At 36.9% G+C, this 26,120-nt stretch overlaps 1 protein-coding gene and 1 long non-coding RNA gene across 2 annotated transcripts; both read left to right on the top strand.

The window, feature by feature from the left end:
• The first annotated feature begins 9,623 nt into the window (after positions 1-9,623).
• LOC107959921 (F-box protein At1g70590) lies at positions 9,624-12,775 on the top strand. Its single transcript, XM_016896096.2, has 5 exons — positions 9,624-10,267; positions 10,358-10,491; positions 10,765-10,947; positions 11,683-11,885; positions 12,370-12,775. The coding sequence occupies exons 1-4, from the start codon at positions 9,748-9,750 to the stop codon at positions 11,848-11,850; spliced, it is 1,005 nt and encodes a 334-aa protein (XP_016751585.1). The 5' UTR covers positions 9,624-9,747; the 3' UTR covers positions 11,851-11,885; positions 12,370-12,775.
• Positions 12,776-16,317: 3,542 nt separating this feature from the next.
• On the top strand, positions 16,318-17,365 carry LOC107959922 (uncharacterized). The gene is made up of 2 exons (XR_001701016.2): positions 16,318-16,805; positions 17,101-17,365. It is a non-coding gene; the product is annotated as an uncharacterized lncRNA (long non-coding RNA).
• Positions 17,366-26,120: the final 8,755 nt, after the last annotated feature.

The raw sequence follows: 26,120 nt of genomic DNA, 5'->3' as shown, positions 1-26,120 counted from the left end.
ATCTTTATTATTTACTTTTATGAATATTCAAGCTGTCCATCTATGTCATAGTCACTAAATTATTTATATCTAGAGCTATATAACTCCAAATTAAAATCCATAAATTTTCCCAAAAACTAGACTCATATTTATTCTTACCATAAAAATTTCATAATTTTTGGTTGGGCCAATTAATGAATTTTATTCATTGAAGTCTCCCCTGTTCTGCTGTCTGACAGTTCCGACCCTTCTTCACTAAAAATTAATTATCTCCTCGTACAGGATTCGAATGATGTTCTTGTTTGTTTATATTGGAAATAGACTCATTCAGGATTATAAATATATAAATTTAACCCCTAATTATTTTTATCCAATTTTTTATGATTTTACAAACTCAAAACGGGGGAACCCGAAATCATTCTGACCTTGTCTCACAAAATTCATCATATCTCATGATTTACAATTCCATTTCTTACATCATTTCTTCTATAAGAAACTAGTTTTAATAAGATTTAATTTCATATTTTATTCGTCCTATAATTAGATTTCTACAATTTTTTATGATTTTTCAAAGTTAGACTACTACTGCTGTCCAGAACTGTTTTAGTGCAAGATATTAATTACCATGTTATAACACCCTTATTTTCTTTTTCTACACCATTTCTCATCACTTTCTCTTATTTTCTCTTCACTAACATATCAAGAATATAGAACCTTACGTAAGAAAACTCTACTATTACATTATTTCCATGCTTTGTCAATAATAACGAACTTAAAAACATATTGAAATCTTGATGTACTTACCTTGTTCTATTGATACAATCTTTAACTTGATTTTATCTCTCCTCCAGCTTCTATTTCTTGAATCCAACTTGATATTCTAACTGCTCATGGTCTCCTTAACATTTTTCTCTCTTAGTAGCTATGGAAATTCTTTTGATTTCTAGGTGAAAATGGTGAATTTTTTGTGGAAGGACCAAATTGTAAAGAAAGAAAACTTCTTTTCTTCTTCCTCTCTCTCATGTTGGTTTGCATGAGAAAGAAAAGATGATGATTCTTCATCTTTCTTTCCTTATATATACTAAATAAAATAATAAAATATCATTTAAAAATCAATTTAAAGTATTAATAAATTAATATTTATTTTTTTAATTTATCTAAAATATCTCCAACATCATCATTGTCTCTAGATTTCTCTCTCTTCCAATTGACCATTTTGCCCTTAGTGATCTTTTAAAATTCCATTATTGAGTCATCACTTAATTTGGTAAAATTACAATTTAGTCCCTCATAATTCTTTACCTATTCAATTTGGTCCTAATTCATCAATTTTCCTTGGTTTCTAGATCATTCCACCCTTAAAATATTTACACTATTAGTCCTTAAACTTTTCATATTTACATTTTAACCCCTCAAATTTTGAGTATTTACTCTTGGGCCACAAAACTTTTCTCATTTTTACAATTTAGTCCTTTCTTAAATCAGTATATCATAATATACTTCCCAGTGACATAACTCAATTTTTCCTCTTCTTGTCACTTTATTTCCTTATTTTACCATATTAAGGATAATATCTTACTGTAGAAATTTTCAGGGTGTTACAAATATTAAATTTCAAATCCTTACATAAATATTATATAATTTAAAAAATTCAAAAACTAACCTCATCTTCTAATCGTTGATCTAACAGTAACCGAATATCTTCGAGCTCGTCCGTTATACCCACATAACTCACTTCATTTCTACCTATTCAAATAATAAGTTATTTCAAAACTATAATAATGAAAAAAATTATGATAACTACATTACCAAATGAATTTTACCTTATTACGAGGGGGAATTCATAAAAGGCATTTACTCGGGGATGTAAAAATGGTAGCTAGTACCATGTTCATGATTGAAAAAGGAGTACGCAACCACCAATTTTAATTTTTTGTAGATGCGCCGCCTGACTCATCTTTCGGTACAATGTGGCCAACACAGTTGATCCCTAACTAAGTTGCTTCGCTTCTTTCAAGTTGATGAGTTGTAGTAGCAACCTTAAATGTATAAGATTTTGAGATTTCTTGGCACTAAAGTACATCCAATTGACCTCAGGATGAATACTTAGGCTTACTGTTCTCTTTCAACGGCATTCGCAGAGTTATAGATATAATTGAAAATTTCTTCCAACCATTCCATCTTTATTCTGCTACCAAAAAACTTGCCTGACACCTTGTCTAATAATTGCTCGCAAATTGCGCTTCAATTACCTACAACCACTAGACCCATAACTATTGTCTCACCCACTGGTAAATTGAGTTGTAAGGCTACGTCCTCAAGTGTGATTGTACACTCACCGCATGGAAGATGAAATGTGTATGTCTCTGGTCTCCATCTTTCCACCAAAGCATTGAGAAGTGTGAGATTCAATTTAGTCCCCCTGAGCATACGAGACACGTGCAAGAATCCCACCTCTTACAAGTATTATTCAATAACACGTAGTGCCCTCGCACTTAAATTGTGTATTTATGTCTCTAGAATCCAATCTTCGGCCTGATTATACAATTATAAAAATTATAAATTTAATAATGTTAACGACTTGATAGTGAACTTAATTAAAACTAAAATATTTAATAATATTTTCTTACCATTTGCAATTGGACGCTGAAAATGTGCTTGTCATCGAAACAAATAAGTAGAATTGTCATTATAAAAATAAATTGAAAACAAATAAATTTCAAAATATAAAATTAAAACAATAATATTTTGAGAGAAATTGAATGAAAAATTGAAAACTAAAAAGTTGAGAGAATTGAGAGAATGGATGGATTTAGAGAATTGAGACAATTAGAAGAATAAGATTTTAACGCAAAAGGAATAAAATGACTTGAGTTTTTATAGAAAATAAACTAGTTGTTGGAAAAAATTTACCCGTTGAAATTTTTTACTGTTGGAAAAGTTACCGTTAGCTAAAAATGTGTCTACTAGGACACGTTTTCATCTGAGTTGGCAGGAAAGCGCATACAACAAAATACATATTTTATTTTTCTCTTCAAAATGAACATATTTCCCTTAATATAAAAAAAGAGCATAGTACCAATAAAGGCCCTTTTTAGAAATTATTTACGTAAATGGGCCATTCAAAAAAATAATAACGGGTATGGATCGAAACACTAAAACGCACTGGCATAGACGCATTTTCAGGGGATAATGCAAAAAAGTGGCACTGTCAAGGACGCGTTCTTCCTCATGTCAGGCAAAAGCACGCTGACAGGGACGCGCTTTAGTAAAAAGCACTGACGAGGAACGCTTTTCCCCGTGTTTGATTAGGGTTTTGAGGTTATTTACAAATTAAGGCTTAGGTTTAGGGTTTAAGAAAAAATAAATTAAGATCTAGAGTTTAGGGTTTAATTTTTTTTAATTGCTAAGTATTGTTCTGGAAAAAATAAATTTGACAAGATGGGATATGAAAAATAAATTTGACGTGATGTGTTCTAAAAAATTATTTTGACGAGATGAATTTTGTTTTTTTGTTTTGGAAAAACGCTCTAAGTAGGAGACACAGTCAGTAATAGTACAAAAAAAGCTTCCAACTGGATGCTTTTTTTGTACTGATGATTCTGAAAAATTAATTTTGAGAAGATGGTTCTAAAAAAAATCCCGGGATTACCGGGAAATCTAATTGTTGGGGTTGGAAAAATGCTCCAAGAAAGATGCACTGTCAGCAAAAGTACTGAAAAAACTCCCAGCTGGACACCTTTTTCAATAGTGCTGGTGACCGTGCTTCCCACTATCCCTTATGCTATAAATGACCCAAATTTCATTCTCTTGTTGTATAAGTTACATCAAGAGAAATTGAAGAAGTTTTGAAGAATAGAAATTGAAAAAGTTGAGAAGGTATAAGTTGATTTATCGTGTTAATATTTATACAAATCATTATATGTTTGCATAATATTTTTTGTTTTGAATTTCTTTCGACAAATAATTTAGTTGAAAATTAGTGGACGTATTAGTGTTATTATTTACTACGATGGTGAGATCTAGACACTAAGAACAGTGTTGTTTTTTATCGGAGAACACAGCGTGACTGGTTTTTAACCAAAACATAAAATTGACAGAACTTCGTAAAAGAATTAGGCCCAAAATCTTTGGAATGACGCCAATTAGAGTTTCGTCTAATAAGTATCGATTTTGTGCTTCGGCTGATCCCAAGACATATGACTCATTTGATATCAAAGGTGTTCGTGGCTTGGAGGTGATAGTGTAAACGCACCTCGCTAATGGATCACCCTATCCTAAGTTCTATGTGGAATATTCAAGGCCAAATGAAGCACTTGCGACTTCAACATCTGCTACTATTCGAGAGGAATACACGACCTCTGCCTGACATTCCGTTAGCGGGAGATAGAACTATGAACTGTCTATTTTTTTGTAGTGGGACGAAATATGTAACCCTTATACGACACTCCGTTAGTGGATTGGACATGTACCTCGATGGGTTGATGTTCAATGCTGGAAATACTTACTAGGGAATAGCATCAACTTCTAGTGGTTGGCAATTCACATCTGATTGGGGACGTTCTAAAATGTACACGATAAGGGATGATGTACTCCCTACGATGTCCACCAGCTAGAGGACCTCCTACATTGCAAATATTGGTGGGCCGAATGATGAGTCCAATGTGGATCCACCTCAAAAGCCCGGTGCCGATGGTGTAGAATTTGTATTATTTTCTGAACCAAAGTTTGTTCCAATCGAACCTAAAGATGGTAAAAGGGGTTCAAATGAAGGAGAATAAAATCCACGATTCAAGACGTACTCGCCTTCAGCCCATATACATAATGTCAATCTATTGGCAGATGATGCGTTGGAGTTTCCAGATTTACCACACAGGATGTGTGGCCACACAAGTTTGTCGTTAGATTTGGGTGAATTAAACGTTGGTAAGGAGTTTTCCAGTAAGGATGGTTTTCTCGGTCCATTAAAGCAATATAGCATCATGAACAGGGTTAACTACTACATGGTTAAATCCAAATCCGAGAAGTTTGAGGCGAAGTGTGCAGTGCAAGATGGTACATGTTCATGGAAAATCATGGTTTCGATTAAGAAAAAGATAGGGTTGTGGGATATAAAAAAAGTTCACCTGTCTGTATACGTATGTTGCCTCTAGTGCAGTGTCACTAGGTGTTTAGGATTTTTGAATACTACTACTATTATTTAATGTTGCATTATTTAACGTACTCATGGGTTGACAAGTGTTTCATAAGATCATCCCAAGCTGGATTCAGATATGATAGTGGACTTAATAGTACTCATGTTGAAAGTAGATCCTAGGACTGCTATGTCAGTCTTAATTGTCAATATTCGTAGCCAATTCAAGTACATGCCTTCTTACCGTAAGGCCTAGATAGCTAAGCAGAAGGCATTGGAGAATATGCACAATGGATAAGACGCTTCATACAATGAGGTGTGGCAGTTGTGTCACAAGCTGGAGAGGCACATCCCAAGTTACGTAGCAGACTTTGAAATAGTTCCTACGTAGTACAATGGCTACTTACTCCGTGGGTGTCAAGCATTCAAGCGTCTTTTTGGAGCTTTCAGTATTATTGGGACGCATTTCAGTATTGCAAGCCATTGGTACAAATTGATGGTACATTTATGTATGGTAGATATACCCATCGACTATTGCTAGCTGTGGCACAAAATGGTGATGGGAGGATCCTTCCAATTGCGTTTGCAATAACACCGGGGGAGTTAGGTGACAATTGGGATTTCTTTCTTTCTAGGTTAAGGAGGCATGTCTGCCCTTAACCTGATATTTGCGTTATATCGAATCAGGGCACTAGAATACTAGTCGCAATTGAACGACAAGGAAGCCTCTGGGATCACATACACCATCAGTATTGTCTAAGGCAAGTTGCTTCCAACTACTACAGGTAATATCGGTCTACCGCTGAACGATGACAAATGACCAACATAGGTATTTAATTACCACCAACATTATTTGGTTTATAATATTCAATTTGTTCTGAATGGAAGAGTGGTATGTAATTATCATTATCCACTTATATTGATAGGGTACGAGATTAATAAGGACTGTTTTCATGAGATGTTGGCGATTTTGCAGTCAATTAATGATCAAGGCGCAAACTACCTCTGTAACATACTTTTCGATCACTGGACACAATCATATGATAGCCGCCTACGATATGGTCAAATAACCTCAAACCTGGCTGAATACATCAATTCTGTTTTAAAAGGAATGCATCATTTGTCAATAATCTCAATTGTACGGGAGACATACTTCCGTTTGGAGGCACTATTCCCAAAGCGAGCAGCGAGTTATAAAGACAAAATGCAGAGAGGCCATGTATGGTACTGAAAGGTAATGCAATAAATTAATACAGCCAAGACGCAGGCCAACTCCATACATGTAGTGTGTCACGATCGTCACAACCTATGGTTTCATGTGACAGAGTTCGACAGACCGAACTAAGGTATTCCCGGGGGACAATATCATGTACACCTCAGAAATAAAACTTACAACTGTAGGAGGTTTGACGCACTTTGTTATCCATGCGCTCATGTAATTGCAGCTTGCCAGAATCTCAGTTTGGATCCCATAAGCTATGTTGACAAAGTGTACAAATTAGAATACCTGTACAGCGTATAGAGACACGTATTCTCACTAGTCTCAGATAAATGTAAGTGGCCGTTTGTATCGCTTGCTTCATTTAAGTTATTACCGGATAGAGAATTGCGTCACAAACCAAAAGGTTGACTATGCTCGACTAGAATTCCTGATAATATAGATATCCAAGAAAGAACGAATCAACAAAAGTTATGCGGGTGGTGTAGGAACCCGGGTCATATAATGCCAACATGTCCACATCGAAATAACTTTTAATTTATTAAATGAAACAATATAAAAATAATTTATACAAAAATATTCAAAAGAACATATAATTTATTAAATGAAACAATATGAAAATAAATCAAAGCATGTGCCAGTTGGAATCAGTGCCACATGGGGTGGTCGACGGTTACACGCTGGATTCCTTCTTGGTTCAGCTTTCGACTAGGGTTATAGTTGTTCGAGATCAGCTTCTAGTTGTGAATGTTGGGAAGATGACCCACCTTGATATAACAAAGATTGTGAAGGTGTTTGCATCACCCACTATGAATGAGCATAACCGGCTTGAATCCCATAAGGCGATAGGGATTCAAATGAGTTGAGCTCCCTAACGGTGCCTCGTATAGTCCCTCCTGCGACAATTGCCTATTTATCGTCAGTTGACTCAAAGTTATTGGGAAATGAGATACACTGGGCCATAAATTCCAACCCTGCATAGGAGTCAAAAAAGGATATATATATAAGGGTTAGGATACGCATAAAGGTTAAGATACGCACATTGTATAATCTGAAGGAGCAGTGGTATGGGCATCACCGCTTTCCCCGTTGGGGCTGGTGATTGTGTGGGCGTTGTTGATGGGCCCGCCTCGCCATCCCCTGTCCTTGGATTTAAAATGCTTTGTTATTCCCTTTTAACACGAGTTTGTCAACGCCTCTCCTTTTTCGAGAGCAAATATGGTTTGCCATGGATCCTAAACCATGGCATGTAATTTGGATTGCAAGCTAACTCCGGAATGATAATCGATTTGTGAGTAGGTATATTATCATACCGATTTTTCCACATTTCAATATATTTCGAGTGGAACACCGGTCAATGTGTATTCAGTCACCGTAAGTCGATTTTGTGCTCATCATCAAGCACCTTAGGTTTTACGGGAATCGGTTGTCGAAATCCAAATTGTCGCAACACTCTATTCGTCTGGTGCATCTCGACGGTAGCGTAGTTGACCAATGGGACCCTAACATGCCAAATGTTTGAATTCTATAGGAATTCATCTGGAATTACTGCCCGAATTACTAAATCCTCGTATAGTGTCCATTGAAACTAAATGAACGTGATAAAAATATTAGTTATATGCATAATACTAAATACTAAATAAGAAATTGACTATGTTATGTATATATAGTTCAAAATGAAATAAATACTAATATACGCTTCTGACCATTGGTCTAATAGAAGTCGTATATCTTCAAGAGCGGTAGGTATTCCCTCGTAACTCGGCAAATTATTCCACCTATTTAAATAAAATTTTAGCATAAAATTTTATTTTAAATCTATTTAATAATTTTAAAATCTAATATAGATTTTACCTTGTTAAGAGTGGGAATGTATACGGGTGGTTCACTCGAGGACGTAAAAATAGAAAGCGAAATCGAGCCTAAGATTGTAGTAGTGAAAGGCAACCTCCGATTTTGATTTTATTTAGTTGCATCGCCTGACACATCTCCCGGTACAATGTCGAAAATACGGCAGACCCCTAACTAAGTTCACCAGTTGCTCTAAAATTGATGACTTTCAGCAGCCACCTTAGATGTACGAGGTTTCGTGGCTTGTCTGGCATCAGATAACCTCCAAGGATCTGAAGGAGTACACCCGAGCGTATCGTACTCTCTGTACTTCAATGGAATCATCTCCCAGCACTAAGAGTGTCTCTCGTAACCAGCCCATATCGATTCGACCTCCGTAAATAATATCTGAAATCGCACCTAAAAAATCGTAACATACGGCTCCTCAGCAGATTGAGCAGACCAGATGAGTACGGACCTATCCACTGGTAACCCCAACTGTAATTGCACGTCCTCCAAAGTGATGGTACACTTTCCACGTGGAAAATAGAATGTATGCATCTCGGGTCTCCACCTCTCCACAAATGCGCTGATGAGTTTCGGGTCCAACTTGCAACCCTAGCCAATATTGGCCACATGCCAAAAATCTACTTCCCTCAAACAATTTTCAATCAACGATTATGGAAGACTAGGTATATTACGAATAAAACATTGTAACACTCAATCTACCAACTGTTATAAAAAACTAGAAAAAAATATTAATTAAATTAAAAACTAAAATAAAAATATTAAATAATATTAGAAAAATGAAATTAACCCTTACCATTTTCATTTGGCCGACAGAGATCTGTTTATCATCGAGACAAATTAATTGTCGGGCAATGCTAACACAATCAAATTTCTTAGAAATTATAAAAAATAATACTAATTCAGAAAAAAAAATTAAAAATTTAGAGAGCTTTAAGAGCTTTTTTGAGAAACTTAGAGAGAAATCTGGAAGAATTATAATTTAAAAGAAATTTGGTGTGAAGAAAATAGGTAGGGATTTTATAATTTTTTTCTTGACCATTGGGATAAAACTCGAGGAAAAGTGCATCCTTGTAAGTGCGTTTTATTAAAACGCGTCCATGTCAGCGTACTTTTGCTTGACATGAGGAAAAACGCGTCTTTATCAGTACGTTTTTCTACACTATCCCTTAAAAACGCATCCACGTCAATGCGTTTTAGTGTTTTTGGTCAATACTTATTATTATTTTTTAGAGCGGAATATTTTCGTAAATAATTTCAGAAATAAACTTTTTTTTTACGATACCCTAAAAGAAAATCAAAACTCTAATCATTTTCTAAAACTGGCATGTTCTTAAAATTTAACTACGACATGGGCGTTAAGAAAATGGAAAGCCCATATATGAGGAGTTGTAACCGAAATATCTAAACGTCGGTTAAGAAGTGCCACGTCTCGAGCTGTTCCATAAGCATTAGCTACCCATTTTTTCATTTATGATTTAAGTAACCAACAAATAAATAAATGTGGCAAATGACGCTTTCAGTGTGAGATTGGCACCTACAAATCGACGGCCGCGACATGAAGCAAAAAACATGGCCGGATCGATCCGACGGCGTCCGCTTCACTGCTTTTCCCTTGTCGAAACCCAACGACAATGAAGAAAATATCATATTATTGAGGCGTTCCAAAATCGGTTCAAAACCGTCATTATCGCCGACCGACGGCCCTGATTTCTCGGCTCTCCCTTTCGACATCTTGACGAAAATCGCGGCGTCGTTTAATTTCCCGAACCTTCTAGCGGCTTCGCTGGTTTGCCGGTCATGGAGGGACGCGCTCCGTCCGTTGAGGGAAGCGATGATGATGCTGCGTTACGGGAAGCGATTCAAGCACGGCCGTGGCGGTGTTCGGCGTAATTTGGATAAAGCTCTTGACTCTTTCTTGAAAGGCGCTGCGCGTGGATCTACGCTTGCTATGGTCGATGCGGGGCTTATCTACTGGGAAAGGGGTCTAAAAGAAGAAGCAATTGCTCTTTACCAGAAAGCCGCCGCCCTTGGCGACCCTGCCGGCCAGTGTAATCTCGGAATTTCATACTTGCACGGTATTTTTCGCCAAAATTACTGAACATTTTCCCGCAAATCTTAGCTCCTTATTCAGTTTCATATGATCTTAGAAAAATTAACCTTTTCAGCTCAACCTCAAAATCACAAGGAAGCTGTAAAATGGTTGCATCAAGCTTCAATAGGGGGCTATACACGAGCTCAGTACCAGTTGGCGCTTTGCTTGCATCAAGGTCTTGGAGTTCATCGAAATCTTTACGAAGCAGTATGAACTTCTTTGCATACCCATTTTAATTTTATTCATTAAGTGAACCTTTCTGTTTAAGAAGATTTAGGTGATTACTGGCCAAGTAGTAAGGAGCTCGGTGCCCTTATAAGCATCTCCATTTCGAGTATTATGAATGGAGAAAATAGGTGTCAGGAGAACTTTTCCTGTTCTGGTCTGACCTTGAGGCCCAATGTGGTTACCAGATGATGAGGGTTTTAGACCCAAATTTTTGGGTGATTAAGATTTGCTCTGTTGCTTATTGATTATCAGGCAAAATGGTATCTAAAAGCTGCTGAAGGTGGATATGTTCGTGCAATGTACAATGCTTCGCTTTGTTATTCATCTGGGGTAGGTTTGTCACAAAGTCGTCGACAAGCAAGGAAATGGATGAGAAGGGCAGCTGATCGTGGTCATAGCAAAGCTCAATTTGAACATGGACTTGCTCTATTTTCTGTACGTCACATTCTTAATTCTTTGTTTCCAAGTATATAAACAATAATAGAATCATGTTCTGATGCACCTAGGATTCTCTAGAAAAAAATGACTTTTAAAGGACTCATTTTCCTTGAAATACCTATATCAAACAGTATATGGTTATGACCTCCAAATGCGTGGAAACTTAGAAAAAGAAATTTAATATATCCATGTTGAATACATACTTATATCTAACACTCACACTTGAGTCCAAGTAATATGGCAACAACTACGAATTTCTGCTCAAGACTCGTTGAGATAGAATGCGGAAATATGAATGCATGAAAACAATGGGGTGTCCTGTAGTTTGTTAAGAGAAAGATAAATGTATGGAAGCTTGCCTCGTGATCTGAGTCTGTTTTTCTGTCTGGTCATTATTTCTCTTCTCTTAGGCATCAATGCTCGCTAATAATGTTGTACATTCAAGTCTAAGTAATAGCAAATAACTATGAATTTATGCTCCAAACATGTTGAAGTAAAATGGAGAAATATGCATGAATAAAAACAATGGGATTTTGTAGTTGGTTAAGAGAAGACAAATGCATGCAAGCTTGCTCCATGGTGAATATTAATTTTTCAAATCTGGCCATCTGATCATTTCTCTTGAAGTATTCCTGTCTGACACATGAATGTGGGGATATGACTCATAGTCCAATGATATCTGTTGTTATGCAATCTAAGCTAATGCTGATTTTGATGATAATATTTGGACAGGAAGGGGAAATGATGAAAGCTGTAGTGTACCTTGAACTTGCCACACGTTCTGGTGAAACAGCTGCAACTCATGTAAAAAATGTCATCCTTCAGCAACTCTCAGCAACTTCTCGTGAACGTGCGCTCCTTCTTGCCGACAATTGGCGTGCTGTGCCTTCATCTCGCTAAGTATATCAAGAATACTTACTTTGTCGTATACTCCTGTAATTGCCTCATTCCCTTTTGATTGTCTTTATGCTTGACAGCTCTAGGTATATAGATGCCCTAACTGTTTTCCTTTTGCTTCCAGCGTCTTTAATCTTGTCTCAACATCCTATATGATTTATCTTATTTCTTTTTGCCGCGAGGAAATGAAATTCCTCTAAACCTACTACTTTTAGGAAGGTGCAGTTACGTTAGGTCACAACCTATGTTACTCAAAACTCAGGTGTGATTGTTAGATATCAAATACAGATGTGATCAGCTTTTTTCTAAGGTTTTTGTCTTAGGTATGGTCATATCGGCACACTTGTGATAGACACAATTGTAGAACACGGGTAATTAAGAAAAAAAAAGTTAAGTCGGTGCAGTATAGGTCATAACCATTAAGTTATTGCCTCAACCATATCTTATAGTTCATCAGGTTATCTGTTTCAACTGTTTGTATTTCTTATGTTTTGCTGTTCTGTTTTTCCTTAATGGGGGTAGAGACTGAAGATAAAAGAAATTGGCTTCTGAGGTTTCAAGTGCTTGGTTGTATATTTGAATGAGCATTGGGAAAACGTGTTACGAGTTTTAACTTTCATTCTTCTCACGCATGGATTGACAATTCCACATATAGAGATGGCAACAGGTCGTTTTTTTGCCCGTCCAACCCCAACTCTGACCCGATGTATCATCCCAACCCGATTCAAAATTAAATATTAGTATATTTGACCCGAATCTAATCCGACTGTTTTTTATCTAAATAGAATAATATTTTTTTATTCATTTTATTATTTTTTAATGATATTATTAATTTTTTTCTAGGTTTAATTATGTAAGAGCAAATATTAATATAAATTTTTTATCATATGTTTTGAACTAGTATTATATATAAAGGGTATTTTGGCAAGTATATTGGAGCAGAGTTTTTTTTTTGTTTTTTGTGTAAATTTGATACCGATTGGACTCAACTCATTGAAATTTAAGCTCATCCAGGAACTCATTTAGAAAAAAAATCCAATCCTATCAGATGGCTCGTCGAGTTCAGGTATTTTGGCTTGTATCAATTCACATATGATTTACCATTTTATTTCAATAAACCTCTATACCCTTTCTAAATATGCTTTTATCCTCTCTTTTTTTTTGTATCTATATGAATTCTTATTTCATGATATAAAAATCTTCTTTTATGTTAATAAATTTGTTTAGATATGAGAAAAATATATTTTTTAATTTATTTAATTGTAAATTAAAAGTTAGGAGTACAATACAAGATATTACGAATAGTAGAAAAGATATTTAAATGAAGTTTGAAGTTTTTATTGTTACTTGCACCGAAGCCCTGATTACAGTTATAGTTGTTGATTGGATTGGATGGATTGGATGGATTGGTTGAATTAGGTTAATCCAGATATTTTTATTTTTTATTCAAGGGTGTAAAAAATCCTTTTAACTTTTTTCAAAACAAACAAATAAGCTTTTACATTTTTTTTTCATTGAATTAGATACTTAAACTTTTAAAATACATAAAAAAAATCCTTCAATTTAAAAAAAAAAGTAATTAATTCTTTTTTACACTCAATTAAGTTATTGAACGGTCAAAATGTATCATAAAGGCCTTTTTGGTTGCTTAATTATTTTTCAATTAAAGCCACACTATGTTACAACCACGACGTTACATGTGGTAAAAACATATAAAAAATGAAAATTAATAAAAGTTATAAAAAAATATAAATTTTAATAAAAATATAAAAATATATTTAAGAATTAAAAAATATAAAAATGGTAATATTTATAAAAATCATAAAAAATTATAAAATGCATCAAAAAAGTATTTTAACTATTAACTTTAACTGTTGACTGTTAAAGTTAATAACTTCTATTTTTTTTTAGTTAAGGCCATCACGTGTCACAACACAAAGTGATAAGTGGTGACAAATGATAAAAAATTAAAATCAATAAAAGTTACAAAAAAATTATAAAATGCTTCTTTTGGTACGATAATTTTTATAATTTTTTTTTAATTTTTAATAAAATTTAAATATTTTTTGTCGAAATCATCTTTTAAAATATTTTAATTTAATAAAAAAACGGGGAATTGACTTTTTGAAATATGGAAATGGAGTCGCCACCGATCTTTCTGTTTTGACGTGATCGGATCACTTAATGATTTGGTTATTTTAATAAAACATTTTGGTTTACTAAAACAACGATTTTGGTCTACGAACTTTTGAGGAAAACGGGTTCGAGAGTCGGTTACGCATGAGGAAGGATTAGCACACTCACTACGCCCAAAATTGGTACCAAATCGATTAAATACTGTCCTTATGTCTAAGATTTAAAAATGTTTTTGAAATGTGGTTCCCTTCTTGATAATATTTGAATAACCCGAGTTGGCCATCAAAATTCTCTTGCTTAAGAGGAATATAGCACCACATCCAACACGATAGGACATGATCCTTTATGCCCTCGAAAACATGACAAATTTTGACTTCCAAAAATTTATACGTTGAAAACCGCAAAAGGATGCCCAATTATTTAGTCCAACAAGAAAATTGAAACCCAACACAGTAGGGCACGACTCCTCGAATTTCTAGATGTCTGACATTGCCTTATTCTAGAATTTAGAGAGTATGAGTGAAATTCTAAAGGAATCTTCGATCATTTTGGACAAACAGGAAATCGCAACCCAGCACGATAAGGCACGATTCCCTGAATTGCCAAACATCGAATATTACCTTAGTTTTGAAGAGTTTTTAGAAAACATAAGTGAAATTCAAAAGGGACCTTTGATTATTTTGAACAAACGAGAAATTGCAACCCAACACGATAGGGCACGATTCCGCGAATTGCCAAATATCGAACATCGCCTTTGTTTAAAGAATTTTTAAAAGACATGGGTGAAATTCTAAAGGGACCTTCGATTACTTTGAGCAAACGAGAAATTGCAACCCAACACGTTAGGGCACGATTCCACGAATTGCCAAATATCGAATATCGCCTTCGTTTTAAAGAATTCTTAAATAATTGTGAAACTAACTTAAAAAACATTAATTCGATTTGAAATAAGACGAAATTAATCATAAAAATTTGGATTTTATAAAACCACATTTCAAAAACCAAGTGGAAAACGATGATATGGGGTAATATATGTACGCATAAAATACGACAATGGAAGAGTGGAGGTAATACAATTTATTTAATCAACTAACAGGCACTTAAACAATTAAGTATAACTAACTTGGAAATATAACTCAATTTCGATAATGCATGGAGAATAATTAACATGACAATATAAAACAATGAATACATAACATGCAACGACAACATACATGGCATAATATAAAATGATTACTATTAGATGCACAAAAACAAAATGCAAATCGAAGAAGCAATATGGTATAAAACTATTTTAAAATAATGATAAGTACACGATACACACTATATGAATTGAGGGATTGATGAATAAAAAAACATTTATAAAGACAAGCTTAATATACACATGCAATCATTAAAATATATATTATAGAATGAATATTTTTAAAACACATAATATATAAGTTGACAAAATTGCGTAGAAGCTAAAAATATATAATTATTGAAATAAATATTATAGAATAGAAGTTTGAATTAAATTGCATGTAAAATATTTTAAACAAAAATCCATTTAAGGGTTTACAAAATATGTGATAATTTAAATAATATATAATATGAAAGGATAAAAAAATACATGATGAGACGTAATACACAAAATAGATTTACAAAATATATGCATAAATAACTTTGAAAATAATCTTTTGTAAAAAACATAGAAATACATACGAGATTAAGTTAATTTTATAATAAAATATATAATGGATTTAAGAACATGCATATATATATATATATATCAAGAAAACTATATGTATAAAATACATAGATTTAATAATATATATATATATCAAATATAGATACCGATAAATATATGTACTTACGTAATAATAACTTAAAAAATATATTATGTAGGATCATGTGATAATATATAAGAATAAATTTAAAAGGAATTATATATGTAAAATAATATAAAGTTAATAAAATGCATAAAAGAATTAACCTTATTATAAGGTGTATATATATGTGTACATAAAAGAACATTTTAAACAAACAAATTTAAAAGAAAATAAATAAATAGATATATATATAGTTACATGTATAGATATATTTACATATATAAATGAAAGTATGAATAAAAAACTAAAACCATGCAAAACTTAATAAAATACTCCAAGATAATATATTAAATGGTGAATAATAAGTAAATTTTCAAAAATAAAAGGGTTTCAAAGAATAAAAACATGCTGAAAGTAATGAATAAATAAAAGAAACTCAATTGAAGCAAAAATAAAACTAAAAGGATAATTAATAAATACAATAAATTGTTGAAATTAGAAGAAGGACTAAAGCCTAACGCGCGCGGATGCATAGGGACTAAAACTAGCAATATGCCAGATCCCAAAGTGCTGCGTTTAAGCGTGGATCGAATTGACTTCGCTTGTAAATTAAAGGAATAAATTAAAAACAAAGGAAAAGGCTGACAGAACTCAATCGCAAAACAATGCCGAACAAAAGGACTTAAGGTGCAAATATCCCTCTCTGACCTAACACGCGGGTCTTAACCAGGCGTGGGTCGGGTCATTGGGTGAAAGCCACCACACGACGACGTATCAAGACCATTAAAATTGGTCAAAACAGCGCCGTTCCCAGTCTTTTATATGGACTAAGCCAACCGAATCAACAAGCACCCATTCTGCTTATTTTCAAATCCCTAATCCCCTCTGCTAAATGCCGATTCATCTTCACCATGTGGGACTCTTCGAGCCTGAAGGAATCTTAGCCCGAAATCCCTCCTCAACTCCGATTTCGACGAAGAAGGGAGAAGAAATCCATGGCTTGCTCGTACGGTAAGGTCCTTTCCTCTTCACTTTATTTGCTTTCGAAATAAAATAAAATAAAATAAAAAAACAAAACAAGAGAATAATCACAAAAAGAAAGCCCGGAGATTTAGATCCGAAAATCAACTTCCGATATTGGTTTTCTTTTTGTATTGCCTATTGTGCATCCAAAAAAATACAATGATCGAATGCTTTTGCTTTATAGCCGAAAATGATAGAAAAAAATAAATAAAAATACAAAATTCTTTCTTTGCTTTCGCATTGGGTATATGCTGCTGTTGCTCGTTTGTTTTTTTTTTTGCAGGTACGGGTGCAAGGCGCGTGTACAGGGGTCGTGCTGGATCTTGGCGTGAGGCGTACGAAGGCATGCATGGCAGTCGTACGGAGCTGAAAGTGCATGGAGGCTGCTGTTGCAGCGCAAGGGAAAATGGGGGTGACTTAGGGTTTCTGAACTGTTAGGGAAATGAGCTTATTGGGCTTGCTCTGATTTGGGTTTTAATATTAGTTTGGGCTTGTAATAGGTATTAGTTTGTAAAAGGACATTAAATGGACTGTGGGTTATTTATTTATTTATTTATTTTATACTTTATTTGGGTTTCCAATGGGCAGGGCAAATTGGCCCGTTTACAGCTGCCCCTCTTTGCTCATTGTCGTGTAACGAGAATATAGCAAAGACTATAAATAGGTCAATTTTGCCGGGACTTGCTGAGTCTTGACTTCTTGGTACTTCTTTTCTTCAAGTAGCTTCAATATGCTCCACTGCAACTTCAGAGAGGCAAGATCTTACAATCTTCGGCTTGTTGCCCTACTACTTAGAGGGTTAAGGCTTGTTTTCTTCGATCTTCTCCACTGGAGACGAGATCTGCAATCTTCAGCCTACTTTACTACAACTTTAGGGAGATAGGATGGTAGCTTAAATCTGCTTCACTGCAACTTCAGGAAGACAAGATTTTGCAATATTCGACCTGTTGCCCTACTACTTAGGGGGTTAAGACTCGTTTTCTTCGATCTGCTCCACTGGAGACGAGATCTGTAATCTTCAGCCTATTCCACTACAACTTTAGGGAGATAGGATGGTGGTTTACATCTACTTCATTTCAACTCCAGGAAGACAAGATTTTGCAATCTTCGGCCTGTTGCCCTACTACTTAGGGGGTTAAGGCTCGTTTTCTTCGATCTGCTCCACTGGAGACGAGATCTGCAATCTTCAGGCTACTCCACTACAACTTTAGGGAGATAGGATGGTGGCTTGAATCTGTTTCACTGCAACCTCATGAAGACTAGATTCACCGTCTTTGATCTGCTCCACTGCAACTTCAGGGAGACAAGATCTGTAGAATTCACCAATGTTGCTACACCGTCTTCTGAGGACATGATATGTAGAATTGGTTTCCTGTATCTATGCTTGTGCAAAATAATTAGGATGCCATGATTAAAATGAGTCAAGTGCTCCTAACCAAATGAATGATTATGAATGTAGAAATGTCATGAGAGTAATTCCTTTTTTAACGTTTAAGGTCTCATTGCTCATAGTTCATCCGGGTTCTATCATTGATGTGTTGTCGTGTCTTCTTGCTTAGCCATTATCTTTGACAGAGAATTTGAAGAAATAGTCACAATTTGGACTATTCTTTTTCCAATGTTTCCTACTCTTGAGTCTGGTTAGTTCTGACTAGTGGCCCTATTTCAGGTCCTTGTACTATTTAGAGACCTTCCAGAGTAATATGAATAACTTCTTTTGTTTGAATATGATAAGTCCAAAAATCGTGATTTCAACAAAATGCTTGAAAGAGACTATCATAATGGACAAGATGGAATTTTATTGAGTAAGCTCGAAGTGAATGCATTAAATAGGATAGCAGATCTGCTAAGGTACAAAATGAAATGAGAAAAAATGTGCCCCAGATATCGCAGCACGAGCTTCACTATTCTAATTTCTCAAAGGCTCTTTCGAACTATGTGTGTTCGGGAGATCCCGCATATTTTGTCGATGCTCCAAGATGTATTGTTCTTCCCTCTTGTTAATTTTGGGAGGACAAGACTGCCACATACCCCATATTCAAAATTTGAGCTGCCCATTTTCGGGTTATCAACTCAAAAACCCCTTTGGTCTCAAAATGCCTTTTGCAGGTTTTCACCTTGGCCTCTCTACTCTTTTTTTTAGAGCCTCAAGGTGCCCTTTGCGGGTTTTCACCTTGGCCTCTCCCTCTTTAGGTAAAATACCTCTTGACGGAATCTGCATTTACAGGATTGGGCAAGTTTCTACCATCCATCTCAGCTAGAATCAATGCTCCTCCGGAGAAAGCTTTCTTCACCACGTAAGGCCCCTCCCAATTAGGTATCCATTTTCCTTGAAAATCCTTCTGTATGGGAAGGATCTTTTTCAAAAACAGGTCTTCCTCGTGGAATTCTCTAAGGTGAACCTTTTTGTCATATGCCCGCATCATTCGTTTTTGGTACATCTGACCATGACGGATAGCTCTTAGCCTCTTTTCCTCAATTAAGTTCAACTGGTCATATCGAGACTGGATCCACTCTGCTTCATCCAACTTTAGTTCCGACAACACTCGGAGGGACGGGATCTTGACTTCGATCGGCAAAACCGCTTCCATTCCGTAGACCAAAGAGAAAGGCGTTGCCCCAGTTGAGGTTCTGACTGATGTTCGATAAGCAAAGAGGGCAAATGGTAACTTCTCATGCCAATCTTTATAGGTCTCGGTCATCTTCCCCACAATCTTCTTAATGTTTTTATTGGCTGCTTCCACTGCCCCATTCATTTTCGGGCGATATGGTGACGAGTTGTGGTGTCTGATCTTGAATTGACTGCAGACTTCCGCTATCGTACTGTTATTTAGGTTTAATGCATTGTTAGATATAATCCTCTCTGGCATTCCATATCGACATATGATCTCTTTTTTCAAGAATCTGCTCACTGCCGACTTTGTAACACTAGCATACGAAGCAGCTTCTACCCATTTGGTGAAGTAGTCAACAACCACAAAGATGAACCGATGCCCGTTGGAAACTTTAGGCGATATTGGTCCAATCATATCCATACCCCACATAGAGAAAGGCCACAGGGAAGTTATGACATACAGCGGTGAAGGAGGCACGTGAATTTTGTCTCCATAGATTTGGCATTTATGACATCTTTTGGCGTAATTGACACTGTCTCCTTCCATTGTGGACCAATAATATCTGAATCTCATAATTTGCCTAGCCATTGTAAAGCCATTAGCGTGTGTCCCACAGACGCCCTCGTGGACTTCTTCTAAGATTTGCTTAGCCTCTACAGCGTCTACACATCTTAATAGCACTTGATCCTTTCTTCTTTTGTATAGGATCTCCCCATCTAAGACATAGTCAATGGCCAATTTTCTCAGCGTCCTTTTGTCATTCTCACTTACCTGGTCCGGGTACTCACGATTCTTCACATATTGCAATATATCGTGAGACCAAGGGTGGTCATCTTTTTCTTCATCTTCATCGTTATTATAACAGTGGGCCGGAGTTTCATAAATGCTCATTCGGATGGGTTTGACATCTTCTTGTTTATTCAACTTGATCATGGAAGCTAAGGTGGCCAAAGCATCGGCCATCTGATTTTCGTCCCGTGGAAGGTAGCAGAAAGTAATGTTATCAAAATCTTTAATCAATTCAAGGACCAGTTTCTGATAATCGATTAACTTGGGGTCTCTGGTCTCCCATTCTCCCTTGAGTTGATAAATCACTAACGTAGAATCTCCATACACCTCTAGCACTTTTAATCTTGCGTGCTATGGCTACACGGATACCCATGATGCACGCTTCGTATTCTACCATGTTATTCGTACAATCAAAATCCAATTTACTAGTAAATGGATAATGATCTCCGTTTGGGGATACCAAGACTGCCCCGATTCCATTACCCACGGCATTTGATGCCCCATCGAAGTTTAGTTTCCAGGGAAGTTTTTCCAAAACACTCTCTTTGGTGGTCGCAACACACATCAAGTCTTTATTTAGGAAATCGAAGTTCAAAGGCTCGTAGTCTTCCAAAGCTCCACTGGCCAGAAAATCTGCTATTGCACTCCCTTTTACTGCTTTTTGGTTCACATAGACTATGTCGAATTGGAGAGCAAAATTTGCCATCGAGCCATCCTTCCATTCAAAACTGTCGACTCCATCATGTACTTTAAAGGGTCGAGTTTTGAAATGAGCCAAGTAGTATGATATAACATATACTGCCTCAGCCTTTGGGTTGTCAAAATTAGGGCACAACACAACTTTTCTATCTGCGGGTACCTTGTCTCACATTCCGTGAACTTTTTACTAAGATAGTGAATAGCTTTTTCTTTCCTTCCTGACTCATCATGCTGACCCAATACGCATCCCATGGAATTCTCAAATACTGCCAAATACAGTATCAATGGCTTATCAGGGTTAGGTGGCGTTAGTATCGGAGCGTTGGATAAATACTGTTTGACCTTGTCGAAAGCCCTTTGGCATTTTTCATCCCATTCACTTGGGTTGTGTTTCTTGAGGAGGCGAAAGACAGGGTCACATTTATCGGTCAGTTGTGAAATGAACCGAGCGATGTAATTTAATCTTCCTAGAAAGCCTCAAACCTCTTTCTGAGTACGCGGCGGAGATAGTCTTGTATAGCTTTGACTTTGTCTGGATCGATCTCGATCCCTTTCTCACTGACCACGAATCCAAGAAGCTTTCCGAACTTGGCTCTGAAGGTACATTTGGCTGGGTTGAGTTTTAGCTGAAACTTTCTCAACCTCAAGAACAATTTTCTCAGGACCTGTATGTGCTCCTTCTCTGTTTGAGACTTTGCAATCATATCATCGACATAAACCTTGATGTCTTTATGCATCATGTCATGAAATAAGGTTACCATGGCTTTTTGATATGTTGCCCCCGCATTCTTCAGTCCAAACGGCATCACCTTGTAGCAAAACGTACCCCACATGGTTACAAATGTGGTCTTCTCCATATCTTCAGGATGCATCTTGAACTGGTTATATCCAGAGAAACTGTCCATGAATGAAAACAGTGAGTGTCCTGCCGTATTGTCCACTAGGGTGTCAATATGAGGCAGTGGGAAATTATCCTTTGGGCTGGCTTTGTTCAAATCTCTGTAGTCCACACACATTCACACTTTTCCATCTTTCTTAGGGACGGGGACGATGTTGGCTACCCAATCTGAGTATTTTACCACTTTCAAGACTCTAGTGTTGAACTGCTTTCCAACCTCTTCTTTTATTTTTAGCAAGACGTTGGGCCTCATTCTTCGGAGTTTTTGCTAAACTAGCTTACATTCTTCCTTTATGGGAAATCGGTGCACCACGATATCAGTGTCCAACCCGGGCATGTCTTGGTATGACCATGCGAAGACATCTTTGAATTCTTAAAGTAATTCAATAAGGTCTCGCTTCATCTCCATGGTGATACAAGTTCCGATCTTCACCTCTTGTCCTTCTCCCAAGCTCATAATTTTTACTGATTCTTTGTGAGGTAGGATTTATTTCTCGTCTTGTTCTACCATCCTCAACAAATTAGGAGATAGGTTACAGCCTTGGTCATCTTCGAAATCCTGAGAATCCTCCATACACGCATCTCGCTCAAAAGGAGATTCTGAGCTACTAACGTGTCACTCGTATCATTGATATCTAGGGACCTATTATGAGGATGAATGAAGATACAAATAATCAAAAGAATTCAAGAACACTTATCTGTATGGTATGATTATGAATGATGAATGAAAGAATATTTAGAAGAATGTTTAAAGAATAAAAGAATCCAAAAGTAATCGTTTGTATAATATGATTATGAATGAAATTGAAAGAATGAGAGAACATTTGTTCGAAAATGATAATAACCGTGCATTTCATTGAAATAACGTTTTTAAACATCAGCCTATTTCACTAAAGATTTTTATTACTCCTAGGCCTAGAGTAATAAGTGTGTTTTAGACATTACTCTGAATCAGTTCTAAAAACTACAGGAATCTCTTCTGCAGTCTAGTTATCCAGAACACTTCCAGGTAGGTAGGGGCAAATGTCCGACAAACTTTCTCTTCCAGTCTCTTTGTCGTATATGGCGTTGATGTCCAAGCTTTCCAACCTTTCTTCTATGGCTTCTTTTCTTGACGTGCCTCTCTCAGGATGAATGATTCCTCCGGACACAAAAGTCTTCGATATATGGGGGAATATCATTGGCTTCTATTTGATTTCCTCCCCCGTTAATCGTGCTCTCTTTCTCTCTTGCTTCTTTTCCAGCTCCTTTCTCTTTTGTCTTGTGTCTAGCTTAAATCCTAAGCCGAAACGGTCTCTCTTGTCCTTCATACCAGTGTTTCAACCTTTCCTTGGAGATGTCTCCCAAGTCCTCTTCCGGGAAGGGCCCCTTTTCTAACCATCAACTGTAGACTCATCCTCGTAGTTTTGGACAATTTTGGCATCAGAATCTTGCTTCCGTCGGTGATGAACATCGCATTAACGAATTCTAGAGACCAAAATGAGCATTCGATTGCTTCGTCATCTGTCTCCAAATAGGGCGCATTATTGCTTACAGTTACAATGATATCCTCTTCAGTATTGATCGTTATTAATTGTCCCTCTGATACCAGCTTCAACTTTTGATGCAACAATGAAGGCACTGCCCCAGCTGAATGTATCCAGGGCCTCCCCAATAAGCAATTGTATGAGGTCTTGATATCTATTACTAGGAAATCCACCTCATATGTGTTTGGCCCGATCTGAAGAGGTACCTCGATTCTGCCCATCACCCTTCTCTCTGTGCCATCGAATGCCTTCACTATGTTCTGACACTCCTTCATGTGAGAGCTGTCTATAGGTAATCTGTTTAGCGTAGTCAATGGTAGGACGTTCAAAGCCGATCCATTGTCAATCAGTACGCCTGGCAGCGTATACCCTTTACAACGCGTGGTGATGTGCAAAGTTTTAGTCGACCCCATGCCACCGGGTGGTATCCCATCGTCATTGAAAAAGATATAGTTGTCAGCACTTATGTTTCTAACCAAACGGTCCAGCTTGTTGACGGAGATATCATTAGCAACATATGTTTCATTCAGAACCTTCATCAGCGAGCTGCGGTGGACTTCAGAACTCAAGAGTAAGGCCAGCACCGAGATACGAGCTGGTTGTTTACGTAGCTATTCCACCACACTGTACTCGCTGTGTTTTAGGAATTTCAAAAACTCCTTAGCCTCCTACTCTTTAACTGGCTCATTAACAGAAAGTTTAGATTTGGTCATTTTTTCTTTCATCTCTTCGACCACTAGGGTTTTTCCCTTTACGGGTTGTGCCTTCTCATTTACTGTATCGTAACGTCTCCCGCTACATGTATAGGAGCCCCTATCTTGGTCCTCTTTTGAAGCGTCAACCAGGCTTTCCTTTCCCAAAATCATCAAGTTGCAATCATAATTCCATGGGACCCTTTTACTGTCTTTGTAGGGGAAGACTGCAGGTCTTTGGATTATAACCCTCGGTGGCATTTACACTCTAGCTTCATTACTTCTGGGTCATGATATGATGACCACGGGATAGTTAGTTGTTTGATTCTACGTCGTCGATCCTCTCTCCGATGCACATATATCTCCCACTTCGGGGTTTTTAGCTTCTTTATAAAACTCCATTTCCTTATTGTTTATCATGTTCTGCACGAGGGCCTTGAACTCCACACACTCTTGGATTTCATGCCCCACCTCTTTGTGGAACTCGCAGTAGTTCCTCTCTTCTTCGGATTCTTTTCTCAAATCCAACGGGATCAATCCTCTCTTGACCATCTCCTTTCACACCCGTCTCAATGAGGTCCTGACTTCTGCAGCCTCACTTTTGATCTTCTTGTTCTTGCCTTCGCTTATCCTATTCACTCCTTGGTCGGTATGATTGGGGAGCGGGTTTCTTGCTACATTAGGTACGGCTGGGTCGTCAAACCTCACAATCCCTATTTTAATGAGTCTTTTGACTACTTTCTTGAACGCGGTACAGTTTTCGATTGAGTGCCCGGTGATTCCCGCGTGGTATTCACACTGGGCGTTTGTGTCATACCACTTGGGATACGGGGGCTACAGTGGCTTCAGGTAAAAAGGAGACACTACATGAGCGTTGAATAGGTTCTGGTACAGCTCCCTATACGTCATAGGTATAGGGGTAAACTATGGCCTTTCTATGTTCTCCTTTGCTTTGGATTCTTGTCTCACAGTGCTATGCTAATTGGTGGTCACCGTCTTTGGTTGATTTACGGTAAGTGACTTGGACTGACCCTTACTGAATGTGCTCGTGTTGTTCACTTTGTTGTCTCTTTTCTTCGGGGCCGACTTTCTGTTACTTTCTCCTGCTTCTATCTTTCCACTCATCACAGCATTTTCAATCATTTCACCCGTCATCACTATGTCTGAGAAGCTCTTGGTGGCGCTTCCCAACATATGAGTGATAAAATGGGCCTTCAAGGTGTTGATAAAGAGCATCGTGGTTTCCTTTTCTAGAAGCAGCGGGTGAACTTGTATGGCCACTTCTTTCCATCTTTGTGCGTACTGCCTGAAACTTTCATTTGATTACTTCTCCATATTCTGGAGAGTGATCCTGTCGAGGGTCATGTCCGTCACATGATTATATTGTTTCATAAAGGCCTGAGCCAAGTCTTTCCATAAATTAATTTTAGCTCAGCTCAATTGGTTATACCGCTTAGATGCCGCCCCAACCAGACTATCTTAAAAACAGTGAATGTCATTCGCCTGTAAAATATCGTGATGTGAGCTTTAGGGCAGCTCGTTCCATTGTATTTTTCAAATTTAGGCATTTTGAATTTGGGGGGAAGGACCAAGTCTGGGACCAAACTCAAATCCTTAACACCAATCCCTTGATGATTATCTGTGCTTTCCATAGCTCTGAATTTCTCCTCTAACCATTTACAATGTTCTTCCAATTGTTTTTACAATTCTACCCTCGCCTTTTCTTCTTCTGCAACTTCGTCCAAATCGGGAACAGGGAATAACTCGGGTTATTAACAAGGTTAGAGCCTGAACCGGCTTGGAAATTCATCGGTATCAAAGCTCCGGCCTGAATCTGCTGAGGCATGATCGTAACAGATGGTTTTTGTAAATTAATCTCGGGCTTCATTGGCACATGTGTCGGAGTGAAGCCAGGGCGGTATTGAGGATCTTCATTAGCTTCTTCAAAATTGTCCATGGGGCCCTTTCTCTTATCCGTTCTTCCCATCAGCAATTGGGATAACTGACTCATCATTTCCTTTTGGGATTCCATCATTTGCTCCTTCATCCCTCGCTGAATCTTGGCTAGCTGCTCTTGCATTTGT

This window comes from Gossypium hirsutum, chromosome A05, assembly GCF_007990345.1.
Source record: "Gossypium hirsutum isolate 1008001.06 chromosome A05, Gossypium_hirsutum_v2.1, whole genome shotgun sequence".
Classification (NCBI taxonomy): domain Eukaryota; kingdom Viridiplantae; phylum Streptophyta; class Magnoliopsida; order Malvales; family Malvaceae; genus Gossypium; species Gossypium hirsutum.
Note: the sequence above shows the minus strand (reverse complement) of the source record. Positions and strands in the feature narration are given on the sequence as shown.

Bases quoted from the DNA above. Each gene is read 5' to 3' on its own strand.
- LOC107959921 (XM_016896096.2), top strand. From the start codon at position 9,748: ATGAAGCAAAAAACATGGCCGGATCGATCCGACGGCGTCCGCTTCACT. The intron at 10,492-10,764 runs GTATGAACTTCT...ATTGATTATCAG, and splicing joins ATCGAAATCTTTACGAAGCA to GCAAAATGGTATCTAAAAGC. The intron at 10,948-11,682 runs GTACGTCACATT...ATATTTGGACAG, and splicing joins ATGGACTTGCTCTATTTTCT to GAAGGGGAAATGATGAAAGC.